Source organism: Channa argus, chromosome 24 (assembly GCF_033026475.1).
Source record: "Channa argus isolate prfri chromosome 24, Channa argus male v1.0, whole genome shotgun sequence".
Lineage (NCBI taxonomy): Eukaryota > Metazoa > Chordata > Actinopteri > Anabantiformes > Channidae > Channa > Channa argus.
In genome coordinates this window covers 587,953-610,902 of record NC_090220.1, presented here as the reverse complement: position 1 = coordinate 610,902, position 22,950 = coordinate 587,953, and the positions used below count along the sequence as shown (strand labels likewise).

The following is a 22,950-nucleotide window of genomic DNA, read 5'->3' as shown; positions in this document are numbered from 1 at the left end:
CTGCCTCTTAACACAGCCGGAGAGGGAGGCATAAGACCCACACTGCCCTTCAGAAAGCTTCACCAACATTGTGTTTCCTTGTGTGGTGGGCATACAAGCACCAAGTGTTACAGAACTGCGAGACTAGCTTTTTCCAATTTCTCTACAGGTTTGGCATTGGATGCCTTGGGAAGATGGCAGAAGGTGCAGATGGAGAGGAAGAGATTCAGTTCCTGCGTACGGTAAGTGCGCGTCTTCTCAAATAGTTTACAGCTGTTACTAAATGGATTGAGTTAACAACACAGACTAATAATCCTTTTATAGTATTAATTGTCACTTCATATCAGATCAAAGACAAATGTTTACTAAGTTAGGTAAGTTTCTTTCCTTAGACTGAGCGCAGAGTGATAAGAACAGGTGGATGGATTTCTCTGCATTGTTGTCTATTTATACTCCAGTGGAAATTTGATATGTCACTGTTTTGTCAAATAGAAAAAAAGCATCTGGTGCTGGGTCAACAACACAGTCATATATCAGACTTTGAAAGTATTATAACATTTGATGGATAATGATATTTAGTTGATGGACACTATGTACTTTAGCTAGTAGCACCGCTAATAAGATAATTGTCTTTTTAAAAATTAGTTATATACATTTTACGTGGAAAACAATGTAATTTGTCACCTGCTGCACCCACCAAGAATCTGATGGATCTAATGTGAAAATCCACTGAATAACTGAGTTAAATTTCTTACTATGTAAATTTGATTAGGTCTGCCTTAAGCAATATATATATATATATATATATATATATATATATATATATATATATATATATATATATATATATATATATATATATATATATATATATATATATACTTTTATCTTAGGACTAATCACCCAATTCCATTTTTCTCTCAGAAAACATTGTATTTGACAAAGGGTGTGTGTGTGTGCAGAGGCCGAAACGTAAATATCCTGTTATATAGGTTTAATTGTTTTACATTTACCTAACTGAATATCAGCAGATGCCATAAAATATTTAAAATACTTTAAATCAGTTTATTTTTGTTGCATTACTCACCACTGAGCACCACTGGGATTTCTTTTTTAGATCTCTGAGCCAAAGCTTGCAAAAGGACATTGTGGCCTTGTAAGCAGTCTAATGCAATGTAACACTCTCCATTCAGCTACTGTAGATGTTCCACATAGTTTCTCAAGACCCTGTAGCTGTAGTGTGAGCCAGGTGCTGATTATCTATAGAGTGCATTTGAGTATCACAGTATCATGTCAGTAATAGTAACTTCAAAAACTTTGTTTCCTGAACTATGACTGTACTCTATGTTTGTGCTTACAGAAATTCTACTTATTGTTTTTTTAACAAGTATGAACATATTGACACGCAGCTAAATAAATCTTAAATCTACGTATGTCTTATGTTTTGAAACACATTAATACAGTAGGCAATGTCAACAATGTGTCATAAAAACACTGGCAGTCATTTATCACCCTGAACTCAGCTGAGTTCTATATTTACTGTGTGAGAATTTGCAGGTTTAAAGCTTGGCCCATTTCTGCACCTGCCTTATTCCGTCAAAATGGAAATATTACTACTAAAGCAATACTAGTAATAATTATTATAAGAAGTTGGTTTTGAAATCATTTGGTAAGATTTTAGCTGCTGTTTTATTCAGTCTGTTGATGTCTCTCTTGTGAACACAGTAAATCCCAGTATGACAGAAACATGATACTTCTCATGAATGTTTTTTTTTACCTCTTTTATTGAGTAGCCCATGTGCAAGACATAAAATCAGTGAAAAAAATCAAAACAAAACTGTACCATTTTTCCAAAGATCCCAGTCCTCAATGATCCCTGCTCTGTTTGTTTTCTAAGTAACCCTGGCCCACCTAGTGCTTATTACCTGCATCAGGTGTGTTCAGTTAGCAGCTGGAAGATACCAATCCACTTTGTCTTTCTCCACTCCATGCTCATCTGGGATGGGCTGTGGTAATTACTGAAAACACCTAATCAGCATTGTGTACAGTAGTTAAAGGACAAGCAGAGCAGGGGTCTTTAACGACCAGAATTTAGAACAGCATAGCAACACTAAAAGTAAAGTTTTTGAATTGATGTAATTTAAATCGTATTACTAAAACTTGCTTTTTATACACTCTTGCATAATTTTTTTACTTCTGGTGATTACACTTGTACTATTTGTATGTTCATTAAATAATAAATATTAGATATATAAAATATTTGAAATGGCAAAATGGGTAAAACAGAGTAAAAGAGTGCCAAGTTTTGCCTTTAATTGTATTTAAATGTTTAAACAACCTTCTCATGACGCCTATAACAAAGTAATGTTCAATCCTCCAATTTTTCATAAATATTCAAGAAATAAAATAAAGACCCCACTAAATTAGATTACAGCATAGTTGAACCAAATTGACAAACTGTTGACAATTACGTTGAGTGCTTTCTACTGAAATGTTTGTGGCATGTACCTCGGTTAAGAGTATAATTGAACAAGACACACAGCTGAGCATTATTGAATCAACAATGTGTGACATTTTTTCCTGGCTGTCAAATCCCAAATATCTGTTCGTTTCCCGAAAGGGATGTGTGAACGGCAGGTGCTGCAGCTTGAAATAGAGAACTATGAGGGGGAGTGGTAGGTGCCATGGTGCCGAAGAGGCAGGGACATTGCAGTGACTGAGAAGTTCAGCCATGCTACAACTGTGTTTTAAAAAGTTATGTGGGGAAAGAGCTGCTTTTTTATGTTATTTTATTTGTGCATTGTCTTGGCTCAAGTTTTCATTGTACATACTGTACAAGATTTATCAACCAAAAAGAAAAACGTTCATGGTGTGAAATTACCATCACTACCTATCTCAAATGCAGCACAGTTTGTGTATCAGGATTTGACTTATCAGAGGTCAGAAGTTTCAAATGTAAAACATGTAATTTGATCTATAATTCAGAGAATCTGTCAAAGGAGAGGTCCACTAATTCTACACATGAATGTCGGTTTAGAGGTTTTGGACAGCACAACATGATAATGTGTAGAGAAAAAAAGCTACAGTGGGAACTGTGCAAACTGGGGAAACTGCAGGCTTGAAAATGGCTGAATGCTGTTCCTGCTTGAAGTTAGCAGGCCAAGGTTGCATTAGCAACTTGTTGCAGATTACTAACTCATCTCGATTTCCAAGCTGTTAGCAGCCAGTTTTAATTGTGAGTTATCTTCGTGCCAGGTCGTCCCTAATCTTATATTATTGTGTCTTTATAGGATGATCATGTGGTGCTGCAGTGCACTGCATCTATTCTTAAGGAACAGATTAAGCTGTGCTTGTCATGCGAAGGATTTGGGAATCGTTTGTGTTTCCTTGAGACCACCTCAAATGCTCAGGTGGGAAAAAGAACACTGTGCTTAATTTTTCTGTAATATTTGATAATTTTAATTGCTTCTTTCATTGCTAACAGCTTTACTGATTGTCTTGTGTTTTAGAATGTCCCTCCAGACCTTGCTATCTGCTGCTTCATTTTGGAGCAGTCCCTCTCTGTGCGGGCACTACAGGAGATGTTGTCTAACTCCTCTGTGGATGAGGTACAACATAAAAACAATTAGAATTAGTACTGAATTATTCATTCAATGACTGAAACTTAAAGTAATTGGTTTCTTTTCTGTCTTTCTGACATGCCACGCTCCTTCACTGTTTCACATGCCAATCATAGGCAGTCGATTTGGACAAATGGGTATGTTTGCTCGGTGTCTGTCCACAGCCTCATTCTGAGATTTTATGTTGTAATGGCATTGTAGTTTTCAAAACTTTATTTTGTTTTTACTTTCCAAGCTGCTTAGTTATTTTAGCTTGCAATACCGCTATTGGTATATGACAGAATTACATCATTTTAGAAAAAACACAGTTTCAACCTTTTTTTTGTTTGAAGATGTAAAATGACGTTTTTTCACAGTGAATTGTTTTTACCTCTATCCCCTTATTCCAGTCATCACAAGGGGGGGGTCACCGAACCCTACTGTACGGCCATGCCATCCTCCTGAAACACACTCACTCCAGTATGGTGAGCATATATACAATTAGTTATTTGTTGACTGCTGCTCTATTCTTTCCTCTTTTGTAAACAGCAGTTCTCCTCACATTCTTATATTCTGTGAAATGTTTGCATGACCTATGTTATCCTTGTCTTTATGTTGCAGTACTTGAGCTGTTTGACTACTTCGCGCTCACTTACAGACAAGTTGGCTTTTGATGTTGGCTTGCAAGAAGAATCTACAGGTGACTATTACAATTTCTATCCACGTTCACAAGACACAAGACGGTGTAGATTTCTGTATTGTGACTCTGTTTGTCCATCACAGGAGAGGCCTGCTGGTGGACCATCCATCCAGCCTCCAAGCAAAGATCTGAGGGCGAGAAGGTCAGGGTGGGAGATGACCTCATTCTTGTCAGTGTTTCTTCAGAGCGATACCTGGTAAACATGCTTGTATGTACTTGGATTGTAACGGACAGTTAGTTGTGGACACATTTTAACACTAGTAACACCTGCTTGTTTTAGCATCTCTCCTACGCCAGTGGTGACTTGATGGTAGATGCATCATTCATGCAAACACTCTGGACTATGACCCCTGTGATGTCTGGATGTGAGCTAGCTGAAGGTCTGTTTTTTTGTTGTTTCAAAAAAGTCTCTTGTGCATAAACCTTTCACTCCCTCTTAGCATTGTGCCTCTTGCCCTCTAGGTTTTCTGACAGGAGGGTATGTACTCAGGCTGTTCCATGGTCACATGGACGAGTGTTTGGCAATCCCAGGAGCTGACCAAGGGGATGACCAGCGAAGGTGACCTTTACGTTTACATGTTACATGTCAACAGAATTTTTAACATTTCTGTTTTTCTTAAAATTTTATAAGATTCTTATAATTTGGAGGATTGGCTCACACTTTTAAGTATGATCACTACGTTATGTAAAACGTTTGTCATGATGTGCAGTCATATAGTGATAATCTTAAAAGATATTCCTCTCTTGAGATTTGTGCTCAGCTGCCAAGTGACAAGCCATTTATAAAATAACACAAGCCTCTTTTCTCCATCATTTAGTAATTGCTCATTCTTTTTTCTGCTTTGTTAGATTTTCTTTTACGTTAATTGTAGGGTCACACACATTAGCAAGAATTTTTCGGAGTCGTGCTTGTAATCTGCATTACTAAGTTACAATAACTTTTCATAATTAATACAAAGACTGACAGCTGTTCAGTGTGATGTGGTACAGTACCTCTGTGATAAAAAAATACTGCTTGATTAGTATACTGACATAAATTAAACCCACTGACTCCCTGGAAATAAATCATAATATTTATGGAGTTGTCAACATTAAAATTCCTAGTAAGTTTTCCACATCCCTGAGTGGCATGTTGTTTTTCAGAGTTGCTCACTATGAAGGAGGGGCTGTATGCAGTCATGCGCGTTCCCTATGGAGACTTGAACCCTTACGTATTGCGTGAGTGTCTTGATTGTTCATATTTAACCTTGTGTATTGTAATTACCTTCAGAGACTTTAGAGTATGTTGATACTTGTTTATTTGTGCCTGTTGGTAGTTGGAGCGGAGGTCACATTAAATGGGGCCAGTCTTTCCGAATACGTCACATAACAACCGGACGATACCTTTGTCTGGATGAAGAGAAGGGACTGCTCTTGGTGGACCCAGAGAAAGCTAATTCAAAGATGTCAGCTTTCTGCTTCAGAATTTCAAAGGTCTTTGTTATGCTTGGTCAAAACACTACAACCGGTGCAAGAATCCTTTGTGTAGTAGAAGGATTGCTACCAGCCCTAATAGTGAAGAACACACTTTTTATTTCAAATACAGGAAAAAATTGAAGTGACCCAAAAGCGAGATGTAGAAGGCATGGGCACACCTGAGATTAAGTATGGAGAATCAATGTGCTTCATACAGCATACTTCATCTGGCCTCTGGCTGACATATGCTGCTGTTGATGCCAAATCTGCCCGTCTGGGTCCTCTAAAGAGAAAGGTAAAGTAGTATATACATCAAGGAGGCCAGAAGGGTATGAGTGCTGCAGCAACAATAATTAATATAGTTAGGTGGCTGTAGCATGTTCAGTATAACTGATTATGTATTTGTATTGTTATAATGACTGGGTATAATTTTTAGGCTATACTCCATAAAGAAGGTCACATGGATGATGCCCTTACAGTGGCTCGATCCCAAACTGAGGAGTCCCAAGCTGCAAGAATGATTTACAGCACAACAGGCCTCTTCAACCAGTTTATCAAGTAGCACTTCCTCAGTTATACTTCATTGACATCTGAGTATTTTTATGCTGCAGTTTTCTTACCATGCTCATTTCATGTCTCCAGAGGGCTAGATGCTCTAAGTGGCAAAAACAAATCTGTCAGTCCCCCATCACTGCCTATGGATGCAGTGGTACTCTCCCTGCAGGACCTCATTTTCTACTTCCGACCCCCTGAGGAAGAGCTGGAGCACGAGGACAAACAATTCAAGCTTCGCTCCCTCAAGAACAGGCAGAATCTATTCCAGGAAGAGGTTGCTCCAAATGACATTCTCAATATCTATCTATCTATCTATCTATCTATCTATCTATCTATCTATCTATCTATCTATCTATCTATCTATCTATCTATCTATCTATCTATCTATCTATGGCCTTTAGTTTTTAAGGACGCCGTCACTAATATTTAACTTGGTTTGTTTGGTGCCAGTTTGAGTATACATATAAGTAAATGTCAATAAACATCCCTCTGACTTCCCTATATTAAAATATGTCTCTACTTCTAACTGAAACAGGCCTCCAGACTTAGAGGAACCTTCAGGTCAGATAATGTCATCTCGTTGCTCACACCATGGAAGTTGTAATTATGGTCAACATGCTTTTCCGGAGTGCTTCCACGTGATATCATCTTAACTCCTAATCATGACAAACTATGATTGTCATCTGGAGGAGTTTTTCAGCTAGAATCAAAAAATATTTTCATATAGGGACATCAAAGGGAAAGCATGAATGTACATTTGCACCCTAAACTAAAGCCATAGAATCCAAGAAAATTGGGTGAAGTTGCCCTTTAAATTCTCTATAATCTTTAATTGTTTTTAACAGGGAATGATTACTCTTGTTCTGGACTGTGTTGATCGGCTCAATGTCTACAACACAGCAGCTCACTTCTCAGAGTATGCTGGAGAGGAGGCTGCGGAGTCATGGAAGGAGATAGTAAATTTACTGTATGAATTACTAGGTACAGAATGTCCATCTGGTGATTTGTTCTATGCATTCCTGGTAATTAGTAATTACCTCCCATATCTAGCTACCTATTTGTTTGTGAATATGATGCAATAACATCAATCTTCATCTTCATCAATCTTTTTTTGTAAAGCTTCTTTGATCAGAGGTAATCGTGCAAACTGTGCCCTGTTCTGTGATAACCTTGACTGGCTCGTCAGCAAATTGGATCGGTTGGAGGCATCGTCAGGTATCTAAGACAAGTAGAAGCTAATTTAAATATACAATGCACATTTAGTTTTTTGTTTCCTCTTCTCAAAAGCCAACATGTATTTCATTGATCACATAACAAATAATACATAATATAATAAAAGCTTGCATCAGTAAAGTTCTCGTTAAAATGAACAATTTGCCATTTGGCATTTAAAACCGATTCTGTTTTAAATGACTGTTTCCTTTTATGTTTCCAAGAGTGAAATTCGATGTGCTTTTCTACCACCTATTTTTCTGACAGGAATCCTTGAGGTGTTGTATTGTGTTCTGATTGAGAGTCCAGAAGTGCTGAATATTATCCAGGAGAATCACATCAAATCAATCATTTCTCTGCTGGATAAACATGGCCGGAACCATAAGGTCAGGAACACATACCGAAGTTTGTACGTTGGAGAAACCTCAAACTTCTTAGTTTAATGCCGTTCATTTACTGTATTCTTTAATTTACTAAATATACACATATATAAAATCTAAATTGCCGCTTCAGAACATTCTGGTCATCGTGAATTTCTATTATATGGATCTTCTGTCTCTCTTGTTCTACTAGGTTTTGGACGTTCTCTGTTCTCTTTGTGTGTGTAACGGGGTGGCTGTAAGGTCAAATCAAAATCTCATCACAGAGAATCTTCTTCCAGGTCGTGACCTCCTACTTCAAACCAACATTATCAATTATGTAACCAGGTGGGCCAGATTGTATGACCACACTTCAATAAAGGCTCTAAATGCTTCATGCTCTTTCTTTGCTGAACCCTATTTATCTAAACAGTTGCCCTCAGTTAGGTATCTCTTTTGTAATACACTTTCAGTATGAGACCAAACATTTTCCTTGGAACTTGTGAGGGATCCACTCAGTACAAGAAGTGGTATTTTGAAGTGATGGTGGACCACGTGGAGCCTTTTCTCACAGCTAAGCCGTATCATCTGCGTGTTGGTTGGGCTCTGACGGAGGGCTACAGTCCTTACCCTGGGGGAGGGGAAGGCTGGGGGGCAAACGGGGTTGGGGATGACCTCTATTCCTACGGTTTTGATGGGCTTCACCTCTGGTCAGGTAAATAGAGTGTGACTGAGACTGTAAGTCTTTTGCATCTATTTAACCAGCAACACCACCATCACTGGCTTGACAGTTTATACCAAACAAAATGTACACGTATTCACTTATTACTTTTGAGATACATTTTCATATGAAGGGGTCCTACATGATACCTTCAGTTTATACAGATAAACTCTTGTACTCAATCTTACATGTACTCTTGCTCTGTGTGTCCACAGGGCGTGTTCTGCGTCATGTGGTCACACCCAGTCAGCACATCCTGGCAGCAGAGGATGTGGTCAGCTGCTGTTTGGATCTGAGTGTCCCCAGTATTTCTTTTCGTATCAATGGGCATCCTGTTCAGGGCATGTTTGAGAACTTCAATGTGGATGGCTTGTTCTTCCCTGTGGTCAGCTTCTCTGCAGGCATTAAGTATGTCATTATTTATGAAGTAATATATATTACAGCACATTTAGAAAGTTTGCAGACCCCTTCACTTTTTTCAGTTTTGTTATGTTGCTGCCTGATACTACAGTCATTGTATCTACTTGTTCAAACAAAACACAATTTTGTTTGCAAATTTAAGAATAAAACAAATAATCTGAAATTGTACAAATATTCAGACCCTTCGCAAATGCAGTATAGAATTTAGCTCAGGTGCCTCCCATGTCTCATTGCTAAGATGTTTCTACACCTTGAATGGAGTCCACTTGTGGTAAATAAAATTGATTGACAATGATTGATTGACATTTTTTATTTAGTAAGTATTACACAGTTATGTCAAATAAATGTCCACTTTCCACTCTAAATGCAAGGTTGCGCTTTCTTCTTGGAGGACGTCAAGGGGATTTTAAGTTCCTCCCACCTCCAGGTTATGCTCCATGCTATGAAGCAGTGCTTCCTAGGGACCGTTTGCGTATTGAGCCAATCAAGGAGTATAAGCATGATTTCAATGGTGTCCGCAACCTGTTGGGTCCAACTCAGTCTCTCTCACATACAGCCTTCACTCCTTGCCCTGTCGATACTATACAGGTAAAATCATATTCCTTTTTTTACTTCTTTTCATCTTCATCTTTTTCACTGCACTGAATTTATTATCCATTCAGATTGTACTTCCTCCTCATTTGGAGCGCATTCGAGAGAAACTTGCAGAAAATAGCCATGAGTTATGGGCTATTACTCGCATTGAACAAGGATGGACCTATGGACCAGTGAGTGTTGTTTTGTTTTCCAATAGAAACTTTTATGTATGCCAATATTCACCTTTTAAAAAAAAAACGTTTTTTTTAGACTTTTTATAATCCAATTTATAATTTTATGTCAAGTTTCGAGATGACAACAAGAAGCTGCACCCCTGCCTAGTAGATTTTCATAGTCTCCCTGAACCAGAAAAGAACTACAATTTAGCAATGTCAGGAGAGACACTCAAGTAAGTAATTGCCTTCATTGAATCCTTTTTGGGGGGTTTTATGTTTCTAATGTCTTGTGTACTTTGTCTCAAAGGACTCTGCTGGCACTAGGCTGTCATGTAGGAATGGGAGATGAGAAAGCGGAGGAGAATCTGAAAAGGACGAAGCTCCCCAAAACGTAAGTAACATTATTTATTTTGGTTTATTGTTTGACATTCTGATGTACTGTTAATGGCCTTGGGAAGGGTCCATTCTGACAACAAAGCATTATTCACTAGTTACATGCAGAGTAATGGCTATAAGCCAGCCCCTCTGGACCTCAACCATGTCAAGCTGACCCCTAATCAAAACACTTTAGTGGAGAGACTAGCAGAAAATGGACACAATGTGTGGGCAAGAGACCGAGTTCGCCAGGGCTGGACATACAGTATTGTGCAGGTACCATGTTTTTCCTTTTAATCTCTATGATCATGATAATAGTAATAATAAAAAAATATCTGTATACATTTTGGTTGATACATAATGCATACATTTAAATAATTGTCTTGTATAGGATATAATGAACAAGCGCAATCCCCGTCTAGTTCCCTACAATCTACTGGATGAAAAGACTAAAAAGACAAACAGAGACACGGTTTGTGCAGCCGTTCGCACTCTCATTGGATATGGTTATAATGTAGAACCGCCTGATCAGGAGAGCAGTAAGTTTGAACCACTATCTGCAGTATGAGAATGACAGGAATATTTGTTTATTATGTAGTCCAGGATTCATTGAAGCTACAGTTGTTTTATTGAATCTCCAAGCTTTTCTATTAGATACTATTATGCTTTTTTATTGTAGGTGGACATGCACCAGGCAGCTCCCGTGGAGATAAGATCAGACTCTTCAGAGCAGAGAAATCTTATGCTGTAACACAGGGAAAATGGTACTTTGAGTTTGAAGCTGTGACAGTTGGAGAGATGAGAGTTGGCTGGGCGAGGCCCAGTGTTCGTGCGGACACAGAACTTGGTGCAGATGAGTTGGCATATGTTTTCAATGGCTTTAAGGTGAGCTCAAAACCTATTTTACATGCTTGTGATGGATGGCAAATCATCTGTAACACTAAAATCTACCAGTTTTACCTTTTAGGCGCAAAGATGGCATGTGGGAAATGAGTCATTTGGTCGTCAGTGGCAGTCTGGTGATGTGGTGGGTTGTATGATTGACCTCACAGAGATGAATATCATGTTTACCCTAAATGGAGAAATGTTAATCAGTGACTCAGGCTCTGAGATGGCCTTCAAGGATATAGAGATAGGAGAGGGTAATTATAGTAAAATTTTATAGTAAATCAAATTCTAAGATAGAGACTTTGGATATTAGCACATGCGGTTTTGTGTTTCTGATGTAGTCATCTATCAACTTCTGTAGGCTTCATACCTGTGTGCAGTCTGGGCCTATCCCAGGTCGGAAATATCAACTTAGGTCAAAATGTCAGCAGTCTTCGTTACTTTACCATCTGTGGCCTGCAGGAGGGATTTGAACCTTTTGCTATCAACATGAAAAGAGACATTACCATGTGGTTCAGCAAAAGCCTGCCACAGTTCATCACGGCTCCCACGGACCATCCTCACATTGAGGTATTGTGCATTCATCGTCACAGTATTTTGCTGAAGTATTTCTTCGTTCTCATAATGAATAAGTTAATGTTTTCTATATCCCCACCCGCCCCTTATCATTTATGCACTAGGTTTCCCGTGTTGATGGGACAGTGGAAACTGCCCCTTGTCTCAAAGTAACCCACAAGACGTTTGGATCTCAGAATGCCAACACAGATCTGCTATTCTTCAGACTCAGCATGCCAGTTGAGTTTCATGAGACCTTCAAAGTCCCAGCAGGGACAACCCTTCTTACCCGTGCCCTTACCATCCCTGAGGATGAGGTGCTAGAGGTAGACCCAGACTCAGACTTTGAAATACTCAAGAAGTCTGCTACTCGCAAGGAGCAGGAGGAGGAGAAAAAAGAACCCTCTATACCTAAAGAGATCCCTGCTAGCAAAAATGGAGAGAATGAGAAGGATGCCTCAACTGAGAAAAGCAAGAAGAAAGGGTTTGTATAGATTTATGTATAAAGACCTATAAAAAAGGTGTATGAGGTTTAAAAAATCTACAGTTGTGATCCTGTGCTTACATTGTCATAGAGAAAGACCAATTGCTACTTTGATTTACAGATTTCTTTTCAAGGCAAAGAAGGCGGCATTAATAACACCTCCCCCTGTTGTTCCCACCATGCCTCGATTAGTAGAGGATGTGGTGCCAGATGACAGGGATGACGTTGACATCATCCTCAACACAACTACAGTATGATTATAACCTATATTTATAATGGCATACATATCGAAATTAATTTAATAATTGACAAAATAAACCCTTTTTCACAAATGTAATACTTCTGTCGTATGAACCATTTTCGCCTGAGTCTGTTTATTTCCCTCACACCTTCTTCCTTTACCAGTACTATTATTCTGTGCGAGTGTTTGCGGGACAGGAGCTCAGTGGTGTGTGGGTGGGCTGGATTACACCTGACTATCACCAGTATGATCTTCATTTTGACATCAGCAAAGTGAGAAATGTAACAGTCACTGTAGGTGATGATAGAGGCAAAATCCATGACAGGTGTGTTAGTCTTGCAGGCAAAAAAGTACATTGTCTTCAGTTAAAATGAAAAATGTGCAATAAATATTGGCTTCTTCTTTTTTCTGCCTATCTCAGTATAAAACGCAGCAACTGCTACATGGTTTGGGGAGGGGAGTTTAGCAGCTCTCAGCAGACTCGAGTCAGTCAGGAGGATTTTGTGATTGGTTGTCTCATTGATTTGGACACAGGACTCATGACTTTTACAGCTAATGGAAAAGAGATCAACACATTTTATCAGGTAACATCAGCTTCAATCTGGTATTCATGCTGCCACTTATTAAGTCTTGGTCACTGAATGCAACCATGTTATGTTCCCTCCTTTCAGGTGGAGCCCAACACAAAACTCTTCCCAGCTGCCTTTGTGCTGCCTTCCAGTCAGAATATGATTCAGTTTGAACTAGCAAAGCTAAAGGTTAGTCACAAAGAATCACTCAAGAATCATTGCTCCATCTGTGCCAAACCACTACATGGTATGTACTGGTTAGTGCTGTACTGATACTACACCACAGTTGCACATTGCCAGATGGTTTTAAAATGACTTCAGTAATGCTTGAATTAGTCGTATTTTTCCTTTGCCAGAACATTATGCCGATCTCAGCTGCCATGTTTCGGAATGAACGCAAGAACCCTGTCCCCCAGTGTCCTCCTCGACTGGATGTGCAGATGTTAACCCCAGTCATCTGGAGTCGCATGCCCAACCACTTCCTGGCTCCAGAGACAGGGCGTGTTAGTGAGAGACTGGGCTGGATGGTACAGTGTCAAGAGCCACTTATCATGATGGCCCTCCATATCCCAGAGGAGAACAGGTTAGAGGTGTAACACTCTGCAGTTATCTGTTGATAGTCGCTACAGAAATGTATTTTAACTCCTTTGCATTTTCTAGGTGTATTGACATCTTGGAGCTCTCTGAACGAATGGACTTGCTCAAATTCCACTATCATACACTAAAGCTGTATGGTTCATTGTGTGCTTTGGGAAACAATCGTGTGGCTCATGCTCTTTGCAGCCACGTTGACGAATCCCAGCTCTTCTATGCCATAGAGAACACCTACCTTCCTGGACCAATGAGGAGCGGCTTTTATGACCTGCTCATTAGCATGCACCTGGAGTCTGCAAAGAGGAACCGACTGGGAACCAACAAGGAATTCATAGTTCCAATGACTGATGAAACACGCAGCATCATTCTGTACTCTGACACATCTCATGCCTTACCTGGGGTCGGTCTCACAACTTGTCTACGTCCCAAACTCCATTTCTCTTCCACTGGGTTTGTGGGAACAGATCAAAAGATCTACACACTAAGTCCAGTCATCCCCTTAGAGGTGAGGTGGAACAGGTTTGACTCTTTAATTAACTCTTAAGGCTACTAATAATAAAAATTTTGGTATTTTCAGGTACTGAAGACAAAGGCCTTGAACATGCTGACTGAGGCAGTGCAAGATGGAGGCCAAGCTATGAGAGATCCTGTGGGAGGCAGTGTTGAGTTTCATTTTGTTCCAATACTGAAACTCATCAATACTCTCCTAATTATGGGCATTTTTGATGATGAAGATGTGACACACATCCTAAAGATGATTGAGCCAACAGTCTTCAGTGGCAAAAAAGCAGAGGAGCCAGCTGAAGAGAATACTAAGTTGAAAGAAGAGAAGGAACAGAAAGCACCTAAAATAGTAGAAGCTGTGAAAGAAGAAGAGCAGGAACTTGTGGAGGAAGAAGAAGAATATGAGGATGATGGCTTAGGTGAAGAGGAGGAGGAGGACATAGAGGACGAAGATGAATTAGAAGAATCCATCATAGTACATGAAGACACAGTAAACAAGACAGAGCAAGTAAATGGCGAGAAAGGAGCTGAGGAAACAGAGAAAGACATGAAACCTCTCGAGACAAGTGGGGAGGCTAAAGAAGAGCCTTTAGAGCAAGGACTTTTTCAGATGAAGCTTCCAGAATCTGTCAAATTGCAGGTATTTATCCTCTTTTTTGGAATCTTAAAAACCTTTTCCAGTAATACTGTACTGTGCTGTATTACAGATTTAATTTGGTTTTGTCCTTTAGATGTGTACTTTGCTGCAGTATTTCTGTGACTGTGAGCTACGTCACAGAGTGGAGGCCATCACTGCCTTTTCCGATCAATTTGTCAGCCAGATACAGTCCAACCAGAGGCAACGATATAATGAACTTATGTTGGCTTTCACCATGAGTGCAGCCGAGACTGCCCGCAAGACCCGTGAATTTCGCTCCCCACCGCAGGAACAGGTGCACTCACATGAATGCATTGAAACAAAGTCATATGCAGTGGCTATCTGGTAAAATGTTTAAATTCACTTCACTGATTTTAAACTTGCTTTTTCTGGTTCTGGCTTTCTTTGTACATGTACACAAATGCCATTAAACTTCCTTTTGACATACCTATATTAAAATATCGCTCTACTTGTAGCTGAAAAATGCCTCTAGAAGACATCACTTGGAGGAACGTTCAGTTCAGATTATGTCATTTTGTTGCTCATACTATGGAGTTTGTAACCATAGTCAACCTGATTTTCTAGATCTCCCCCAGATGACATAATCTGAACACCTAATGGTGATGAAAAACTCCTCTGGGTGATGGAGTTTTTAGCTAGAAACAGAGAAGTATTTTAATATAGGGAAGTCATAAGGATGTTTGAAGCCGTAGAAAGCAAGTTGAAATTCTGTGAATTCACCCTTTCTCACTTGGACATACTTGGGAATACACTCATTGAAGAACAAATATTCCTGGTCATTAGTTGGAATAATGTGTGTTGTTGTTGTTTTAATATATTATTGCATTTGTATTGTTTCATTGAAAATAAAATTAGCACACTTACATTTTTTGCAATTGTGTAGGTCAACATGCTTATGAGCTTCAAGAACTGCATTGATGATGAAGAATGTCCTGTTCCTGATGAGGTCCGCGAATCACTCCTGTGTTTTCACAGTGCTCTGCTGGCACACTGTGGTCAGTTTCAGCTGCTGGATCCGGTCCACCTAAAATCAGCCATAATCAGAATTTTAATAGATGATAGTTTTAGGTATACTATAAGTTAGAAAAATTTAATTTAAAACCTCCTTCTCAGGTGTTCATATTGAAGAAGAGGAGGAGGAGAAAGAGGTGGATAATTCTCTGCATGGACGACTGCTCCGTTTGCTGGACAAGGTGAAAAAATTCCGCGACAGGAAGATAGAGATGGACTCTGAGCCACAGGAAGATGAAAAACCGAGTGAGCCTCTCATTTTTTTTAATATATATAATACATTTTTATCTTCTGTAGGTTAACAATTTCTGGTTGAAGTGATCAAAGCAAAGAATATCAGAATACAGTATGTATTTGAATGTTAAAAGGTTTGCCAACACTTTGCGCTGCTTTTAAGAATAACTACATACATACAATTTACAGACACTAGTGGCTTTGTAATTCAATGTTAATTGTACAGCCAAGAATCAGCAGTTATAATGTACTCGGGGGCAGCCACAGCATAATTTACTCCTTGTTGCAAAGCATGGTAGGTACTGTAAGTATTGTAAATTACAATTATAAAATTTATTGTGCAGTTGTGGTTTTTTGACAGTAAAGTGATGTGTTTCCTTTTTTTAATTTAAGCAAATCTTTGCTTAGCACTGTTTTCCAGTAATTTAAGAGTATTAGAAAATGTGAGTGCTGGGAGCTGCAGCTGGTGAAACTGTCATTTACCCTGACAAAGTAACAAGTTTTGCACACCTGAGTTGGGGAATATTTGCCATTCTTCTTTGTAAATTCTCACATGCTCAGTTGGGTTGGATGGGGACCATCAGTGTACAGCCATTTTCAGGTCTCTCCAGAGATGTTCAACTGGGTTCAAATCAGGGCTCTGGCTAAAGCCCTGATTTGAAAAAAAAAATAAAAAATAGTGCTGTCCCAGTATTCCCTCAATTAAGCTTTTGCCAACAATATCAAAAACCTATTCCATAATCACTTTCAGGCAGTACATTTGGGATTATTGCTTAACCTTTTGTACCCTGTTTACAGGCACATTGCAGGAGCTGATTTCCCATACTATGATCCACTGGGCCCAGGAGTCATTTATCCAAAACCCTGAGCTAGTGCGTATGATGTTCAGCCTCCTTCACAGGCAGTATGATGGGCTAGGTGAGCTCATACGTGCACTTCCAAAGGCCTACACCATCAACTCAGTCTCAATTCAGGACACCATGGACCTGCTGGAATGCTTGGGCCAGATTCGTTCTTTGCTTATTGTCCAGATGGGTCCAGAGGAGGAGAGGCTCATGATTCAAAGCATAGGGTATATATAAAATTCAATTTACTTGCCTTTAACTGTTTTTTTTATTGATAATTGCAAGTTACTAAAACTTTAACTTAATTTTTGTCTCCTTTAGGAACATCATGAGTAACAAGGTTTTCTATCAGCACCCGAACTTGATGCGAGCTCTGGGCATGCATGAAACTGTCATGGAGGTCATGGTTAATGTGTTGGGTGGTGGAGACTCAAAGGTATATTTTTTTATTTGTTCAATTTACTGATAAACTTTGCTTTCTACTAGCAGCACAGGAGATAAAAAAGTAGATAATAAGACCAAGCTTTTATTGGTTTACATTTGTAATTTAATTCAGTAAGATGCTTTCTTCCAACAGGAGATCAGATTTCCTCGAGTGGTGACAAACTGTTGCCGTTTTCTCTGCTATTTCTGTCGCATCAGTCGGCAAAATCAGCGCTCTATGTTTGACCACCTCAGCTACCTTCTCCAGAATAGTGGCATCGGCCTTGGTGATTGTCTTTGTTAAGTTTATGCATAATTCTTGATGTCTGAACTGATGTGTAAAACTCTGTATTGTGCTATTATTTAGGAATGCAGGGATCCACACCCTTGGATGTGGCTGCAGCCTCTTGTATTGACAACAATGAGCTGGCATTGGCTCTACAGGAGCAGGACCTAGAAATGGTAAAGTTTTGTATAAACTAGACAAGCACTGTACAAAATTTTTCATCACTTGTAAACAATGATGTCTTTGCAGGTGGTGAAATATTTAGCTGGATGTGGACTTCAGAGCTGTCCAATGCTACTTTCTAAGGGCTACCCTGACATTGGCTGGAATCCCTGTGGTGGAGAGAAATACCTCGATTTTCTTCGTTTTGCTGTATTTGTCAATGGTCTGATTTTCATTTGCTTCGCAATTGAACATTTAGGTCTCTTGCTCATATTGTTTCTATGTTTACACAATTATTAATAGCAGTTTTCTTCTTTCCCACCTGTAGGAGAGAGTGTTGAAGAGAATGCCAACGTGGTGGTACGACTACTCATTCGTAGGCCTGAATGTTTCGGTCCAGCCCTGAGAGGGGAGGGGGGTAATGGTCTCCTGGCTGCAATAGAGGAGGCCATTAAAATATCAGAGGACCCTGCACGAGATGGCCCTAGTGTTAAGAAAGACAGACGCTTTCCCATGTATGTAATAAATAATCAAACAATGAAGTCTCCTTTATTGTTCCTGTAGCAGGAAGATTTTGATTTGTTTTTCCTGTTAGGTTTGGAGGAGAGGAGCAACATGAAGAGAACAGGGTGCACCTGGGAAATGCCATCATGTCCTTCTATTCTGCCCTAATTGACTTGCTGGGACGCTGTGCTCCAGAGATGCATGTAAGCTGTTCAGTTGCAACCATACAAACTTATCGTATACTATAGGATATGAAAAAATAAACCTAATAATAATAAAAATAGGTTCTCCTATTTCTCGAAATGTCATTATAAAAAAAGTGATTTTTTTTTAAATCAACAGTTGATTCAGGCTGGTAAGGGTGAGGCTTTGAGGATCAGGGCCATTCTGAGGTCTCTGGTCCCTATTGAGGATCTCGTGGGCGTCATCAGCCTACCTGTTCAGATTCCTACTTTTGGGAAAGGTGAATACTTCGGAGATCATATTCAATATTTGAACTTGGGCTGCTTTAATCACTTGTATATATAAAAAATATCACATTGTTAATATGTTTTTTTTTCTTCAAAAATGTTTTCTTTACTTAATGCTTAGACAACAGTATAATAGAGCCAAAGATGTCAGCTAGTTTTGTGCCAGATCACAAGGCTCCCATGGTGCTGTTCCTGGACAGAGTGTATGGTATTGAACACCAGGATTTCCTGCTCCATGTGTTGGAGGTGGGCTTTCTGCCTGACATGAGAGCTGCTGCCTCAATGGACACAGTGAGTCTCAAACAATTTATAAACATGTAGTCGTACTGTGTATGGTGAAAGTGCAAAAGCACAGTTATAGTTGTACTGTTAGACTGAATTCATTTCTTGAATTTCTGTGCAACAGGTTGCTTTCAGCACCACAGAGATGGCCCTTGCTTTGAACCGCTACTTGTGTTCTGCTGTGTTGCCACTCATCACCAAGTGTGCCCCCCTCTTTGCTGGCAGTGACCACCGAGCTATAATGATTGATTCCATGTTGCACACAATCTACCGGCTGTCTCGTGGACGAGCCTTCACAAAGGCCCAAAGAGACATCATTGAAGAGTGCCTCATGGCTCTGTGCAAGTGGGTTTAATGTTTTGGCGAAAAGTTTCAGGTTCATTGCTAAAGTTATTAATTGTTTTTTTTTTTCAGACATCTACGTCCATCCATGCTTCAGCACCTGCTGAGGCGCCTGGTGTTTGATGTGCCCATTCTTAATGAGTATGCCAAAATGCCACTGAAGGTACATAGATAAGGAACCCTGAATATTTACAACTAAGGAAAACTAATTTTTCTTTGGGGTTTGTTTTTTCTGGTCTTTTTTACTTTTATTTTTCCCATTTGTTTTTCATTGCACGCCTGCAGCTTTTGACTAATCATTATGAGCGTTGTTGGAAATATTATTGCCTCCCCAATGGTTGGGCCAACTTTGGAGTTGCATCAGAAGAGGAACTGCATCTGACCCGCAAACTGTTTTGGGGGATATTTGAATCACTAGCACACAAGGTGAAGGCTCTTGCAGTATGATATTTTTGTTTTTCAGTTTATTAGATGGACATACATGGGCATGTTTATTAACTTGTTATAGTGATTCCAGAAATTTGATGCTGAAATTTTCAAAATTTCAATGCCGTGCATCTGTTCCATTGCTGGAGCCATTCCGCCTGACTATGTGGATGCCAGCTACTCCTCCAAAACAGAGAAGAAGGCATCAGTGGATGCTGAGGGAAACTTTGATCCCAAACCAGTAGAGACCACGAAGTCAGTGGATTTTGTCATAATTTTTTTGAATCCATGAAGGATCCCTCTGTAAATCAATTAAAGCTAAATGTACTCTGATTCTTCCCTCAACCACAGCACAATCATTCCCGAGAGACTGGATCCTTTTATCAACAGATATGCTGAATATACCCATGATAAATGGGCCTTTGAAAAGGTAAAAATCTTGCTTTCATTTACTGTATTTACTCACACTACTCTAACACTGTCCTTCAGTACTTCAGCAACTAAAAGCAAAATATTTATTGATTAGAAAACTTTTTTAATCTCATGAATAATTTAAAACAATTTTTGAAAAAGTGTAATACATATTGTATATGCATGCACGTTTTAGATTCAGAACAACTGGTCATATGGTGAGGTGCTGGATGAAAATGCAAAAACTCATCCCATGCTCAGACCATACAAAACTTTCTCTGAGAAGGTAGGACATCAGTCACAGTGCACTACATTTTTAAGTATTTTTTTAATCTTTCTGCATCTGAGCAAATGACATTTCTTGGGAAAGGACAAAGAGATCTACCGCTGGCCAATCAAAGAGTCAATCAAAGCCATGCTTGCTTGGGAGTGGAACATAGAAAAGGCTAGAGAGGAAGAAGAGTCAGAGAAGAAGAAGGCAGCATCACGGAAAATCTCACAGACTGCTCAGGTTGATGGCAGATTGATGATTTGTACAGTGTATATCTAGTCATATTATTGCAGCTGCATTATTTATTGTGTTCATGATTCTGTCTATACAAGGCAACTTATGACCCAAGCCATGGTTACAGTCCACAGCCCATTGATATCTCCCACATGGCTCTTTCAAGGGATCTGCAGGTATGGCAGTAAATCTTTTAACCAACAATCTTAAATTCTAATCAGTATTAAAAATGTGGCATCTGTTTAAAGTCTATGGCAGAGCAACTGGCAGAAAATTACCACAACACCTGGGGGCGGAAGAAAAAGTTGGAGCTGCAGGCCAAAGGTATATTTTCACATTTTTGAATGAGGGTAAGGTGGATAAAGTAAGTGGGCAATAAAATAAATAGGCTTCTGCTTCTTCAAGAAATTTGATTGTGTTTTTTATTTTTTTAGGAGGTGGAACACATCCTCTGCTGGTGCCCTATGACACTCTGACAGCAAAAGAAAAGGCACGTGATAGAGAGAAGGCTTATGAGCTGCTCAAGTTTTTGCAGCTTAATGGATATGCAGTGACAAGGTTGGTGAACAACTGTATTAGAAAAGCTAGCAAGGATTTTTTTTTTAAATTTTTATTCTTTAATCTGCAAACAAGTTTATGTATGTTGTATTATTATCACACTTTTGTTTAAGTACGTACCCAAGTCAAGAGACGGTGAGAGGGAGTAAACTGATAAATGGGTTTATTAATCACTAAACGGTTAACATACATTTGCTGCTGAGAGGACACGAAAGAAGCACAACATGTAGCTAAACATTGGGCACTGGGCAGGAAGTGGAAACGAGGTTCAGATCCTGACATTATGCTAATTGTGTGGCAGTAGCAGTTAGCATAAGCTGACGTAACCCAGGCTGACTTGATGAATATTTCAGTCATTTTGGGGAAATGTAAATGTTTAGACATAGTATAGATCTCATGGAGGAAATCTTTCATTAAGGTGTAGCAAAAAGCTCCCAAAATTTACCTCTTTTTCATTTTAGGGGCCTTAAAGATATGGAATCTGACATTTCCTCAATCGAGAAGAGATTTGCTTATGGTTTTCTGCAGAAGCTGTTGAAATGGATGGAAATTGCCCAGGAGTTCATTGCTCATCTTGGTACTGTGAGACAAACATCAAAAACAGATACTGTAACATCTGATTGGGTTGTAAAAGTGAAAATTAAAGTAGATATTTGATCCCGATGAAAATGTGCTTTGCAGAGGCTGTGGTAAGCAGTGGCCGAGTGGAAAAGTCTCCTCATGAGCAGGAAATCAAATTCTTCGCCAAGGTGAGACAATTGTATAAAACTAGATTGTGGACAATTTTGAAACCCAAGTTTTTACAGATCATTGCTGTACTTAATGTGACAATTCTATCCCACAGATCCTGATGCCTCTAATCAACCAGTATTTCAAAAACCACTGCCTCTACTTCTTGTCGACACCTGCTAAAGTTCTTGGTAGTGGTGGCCATTCTTCTAATAAGGAGAAGGAGATGATTGCGAGGTGATCTCTCACTTACCCAAACACAGAGATGTTATGTTACATCTCTGTTCTTTTTTGTTATGTATTCTTTAATGTTTTGTGAACTTTTTCTCCTTGGTATTTCTTTTTATCTTTTATCTACCTTTTCATTCTTTCCTTCCTTCCTTCCTACACTAGTATTTTCTGTAAAATGTCTGCCCTGGTGAGACACAGAGTTTCTCTCTTTGGTAAGATCAGTTTCTCAAAATCATTCTTGTGCATCCTATCGCTCTTTGTTTGAATTTTTAATATATTGATTGTACTATATGTTATTTTTAGTGATGCAGGTTGTTGTACATGTACAATATAAACTGATCAGCCATAACATTTTGCAATTTAACATTGGCTGTGCCATGAATTCTACTTTTAGAATGTTATAATTTCTCAGTTTCTAGGTTGAAACTAGAAAGGTGATAATTCTACTATGTGTTTGATATTGCGGTCAAAGTTGGTAGTGGAGAACAGGAGTGCATTTTAAGAAGAGATGCTTCCAATGTAACTCGCTTTATATGGGTTTTTATGTGTTTAATAATAAACACATAGTAGAATTATCACCTTTCAGACAGTTTCCATCTAGAAACTGAGAAATTATAACCTTGTAAAAGTAGAATTCAAGGCAGAGCCACTTTATTGGATTGCATTAAATTGCACAGGTGGTCATAATGTTATGCCTTAAAGGTTTTATGTGTTCAGTATGTGTTGATCTGAATTATATATTTGTATATGCAGGAACGGATGCTCCAGCAATTGTCAATTGTCTTCACATTCTGGCACGATCATTAGATGCAAGGTTTAGTATTTTTCTAATTGTCTCATAAGATGCAAGAAGAATGCTCTTTTTTTCTTTTGCTTTTGCATCTTATTGTTAGGTATTTTATCTTTTTATT

At 39.0% G+C, this 22,950-nt stretch overlaps 1 protein-coding gene across 1 annotated transcript in view; it reads left to right on the top strand.

Annotated features, from left to right (window-relative positions):
- The first annotated feature begins 27 nt into the window (after window positions 1-27).
- LOC137109158 (ryanodine receptor 1-like) overlaps window positions 28-22,950 on the top strand; it is a 47,862-nt gene continuing 24,939 nt past the window's right edge. The window contains exons 1-64 of the mRNA XM_067494632.1: window positions 28-221; window positions 3,270-3,389; window positions 3,489-3,587; window positions 3,716-3,736; window positions 3,989-4,063; window positions 4,200-4,278; window positions 4,362-4,474; window positions 4,559-4,658; window positions 4,741-4,837; window positions 5,422-5,496; window positions 5,595-5,751; window positions 5,864-6,028; window positions 6,170-6,291; window positions 6,376-6,562; window positions 7,134-7,269; window positions 7,408-7,503; window positions 7,768-7,886; window positions 8,074-8,207; window positions 8,333-8,574; window positions 8,796-8,988; window positions 9,372-9,588; window positions 9,663-9,767; window positions 9,882-9,985; window positions 10,060-10,143; window positions 10,244-10,403; window positions 10,519-10,666; window positions 10,807-11,012; window positions 11,095-11,269; window positions 11,377-11,585; window positions 11,696-12,054; window positions 12,176-12,305; window positions 12,460-12,620; window positions 12,717-12,879; window positions 12,967-13,053; window positions 13,221-13,447; window positions 13,525-13,963; window positions 14,036-14,602; window positions 14,694-14,894; window positions 15,504-15,615; window positions 15,734-15,877; window positions 16,664-16,937; window positions 17,032-17,146; window positions 17,288-17,420; window positions 17,501-17,595; window positions 17,669-17,804; window positions 17,910-18,096; window positions 18,177-18,288; window positions 18,428-18,548; window positions 18,677-18,846; window positions 18,962-19,182; window positions 19,252-19,342; window positions 19,465-19,605; window positions 19,697-19,860; window positions 19,957-20,035; window positions 20,213-20,302; window positions 20,387-20,527; window positions 20,620-20,697; window positions 20,770-20,845; window positions 20,956-21,079; window positions 21,541-21,656; window positions 21,761-21,828; window positions 21,924-22,045; window positions 22,202-22,251; window positions 22,793-22,853. Coding sequence (XP_067350733.1) covers window positions 174-221; window positions 3,270-3,389; window positions 3,489-3,587; window positions 3,716-3,736; window positions 3,989-4,063; window positions 4,200-4,278; window positions 4,362-4,474; window positions 4,559-4,658; window positions 4,741-4,837; window positions 5,422-5,496; window positions 5,595-5,751; window positions 5,864-6,028; window positions 6,170-6,291; window positions 6,376-6,562; window positions 7,134-7,269; window positions 7,408-7,503; window positions 7,768-7,886; window positions 8,074-8,207; window positions 8,333-8,574; window positions 8,796-8,988; window positions 9,372-9,588; window positions 9,663-9,767; window positions 9,882-9,985; window positions 10,060-10,143; window positions 10,244-10,403; window positions 10,519-10,666; window positions 10,807-11,012; window positions 11,095-11,269; window positions 11,377-11,585; window positions 11,696-12,054; window positions 12,176-12,305; window positions 12,460-12,620; window positions 12,717-12,879; window positions 12,967-13,053; window positions 13,221-13,447; window positions 13,525-13,963; window positions 14,036-14,602; window positions 14,694-14,894; window positions 15,504-15,615; window positions 15,734-15,877; window positions 16,664-16,937; window positions 17,032-17,146; window positions 17,288-17,420; window positions 17,501-17,595; window positions 17,669-17,804; window positions 17,910-18,096; window positions 18,177-18,288; window positions 18,428-18,548; window positions 18,677-18,846; window positions 18,962-19,182; window positions 19,252-19,342; window positions 19,465-19,605; window positions 19,697-19,860; window positions 19,957-20,035; window positions 20,213-20,302; window positions 20,387-20,527; window positions 20,620-20,697; window positions 20,770-20,845; window positions 20,956-21,079; window positions 21,541-21,656; window positions 21,761-21,828; window positions 21,924-22,045; window positions 22,202-22,251; window positions 22,793-22,853 — 9,341 coding nt within the window. The 5' untranslated portion in view covers window positions 28-173. The remainder of the gene's footprint in view (window positions 222-3,269; window positions 3,390-3,488; window positions 3,588-3,715; window positions 3,737-3,988; window positions 4,064-4,199; window positions 4,279-4,361; window positions 4,475-4,558; window positions 4,659-4,740; window positions 4,838-5,421; window positions 5,497-5,594; window positions 5,752-5,863; window positions 6,029-6,169; window positions 6,292-6,375; window positions 6,563-7,133; window positions 7,270-7,407; window positions 7,504-7,767; window positions 7,887-8,073; window positions 8,208-8,332; window positions 8,575-8,795; window positions 8,989-9,371; window positions 9,589-9,662; window positions 9,768-9,881; window positions 9,986-10,059; window positions 10,144-10,243; window positions 10,404-10,518; window positions 10,667-10,806; window positions 11,013-11,094; window positions 11,270-11,376; window positions 11,586-11,695; window positions 12,055-12,175; window positions 12,306-12,459; window positions 12,621-12,716; window positions 12,880-12,966; window positions 13,054-13,220; window positions 13,448-13,524; window positions 13,964-14,035; window positions 14,603-14,693; window positions 14,895-15,503; window positions 15,616-15,733; window positions 15,878-16,663; window positions 16,938-17,031; window positions 17,147-17,287; window positions 17,421-17,500; window positions 17,596-17,668; window positions 17,805-17,909; window positions 18,097-18,176; window positions 18,289-18,427; window positions 18,549-18,676; window positions 18,847-18,961; window positions 19,183-19,251; window positions 19,343-19,464; window positions 19,606-19,696; window positions 19,861-19,956; window positions 20,036-20,212; window positions 20,303-20,386; window positions 20,528-20,619; window positions 20,698-20,769; window positions 20,846-20,955; window positions 21,080-21,540; window positions 21,657-21,760; window positions 21,829-21,923; window positions 22,046-22,201; window positions 22,252-22,792; window positions 22,854-22,950) is intronic.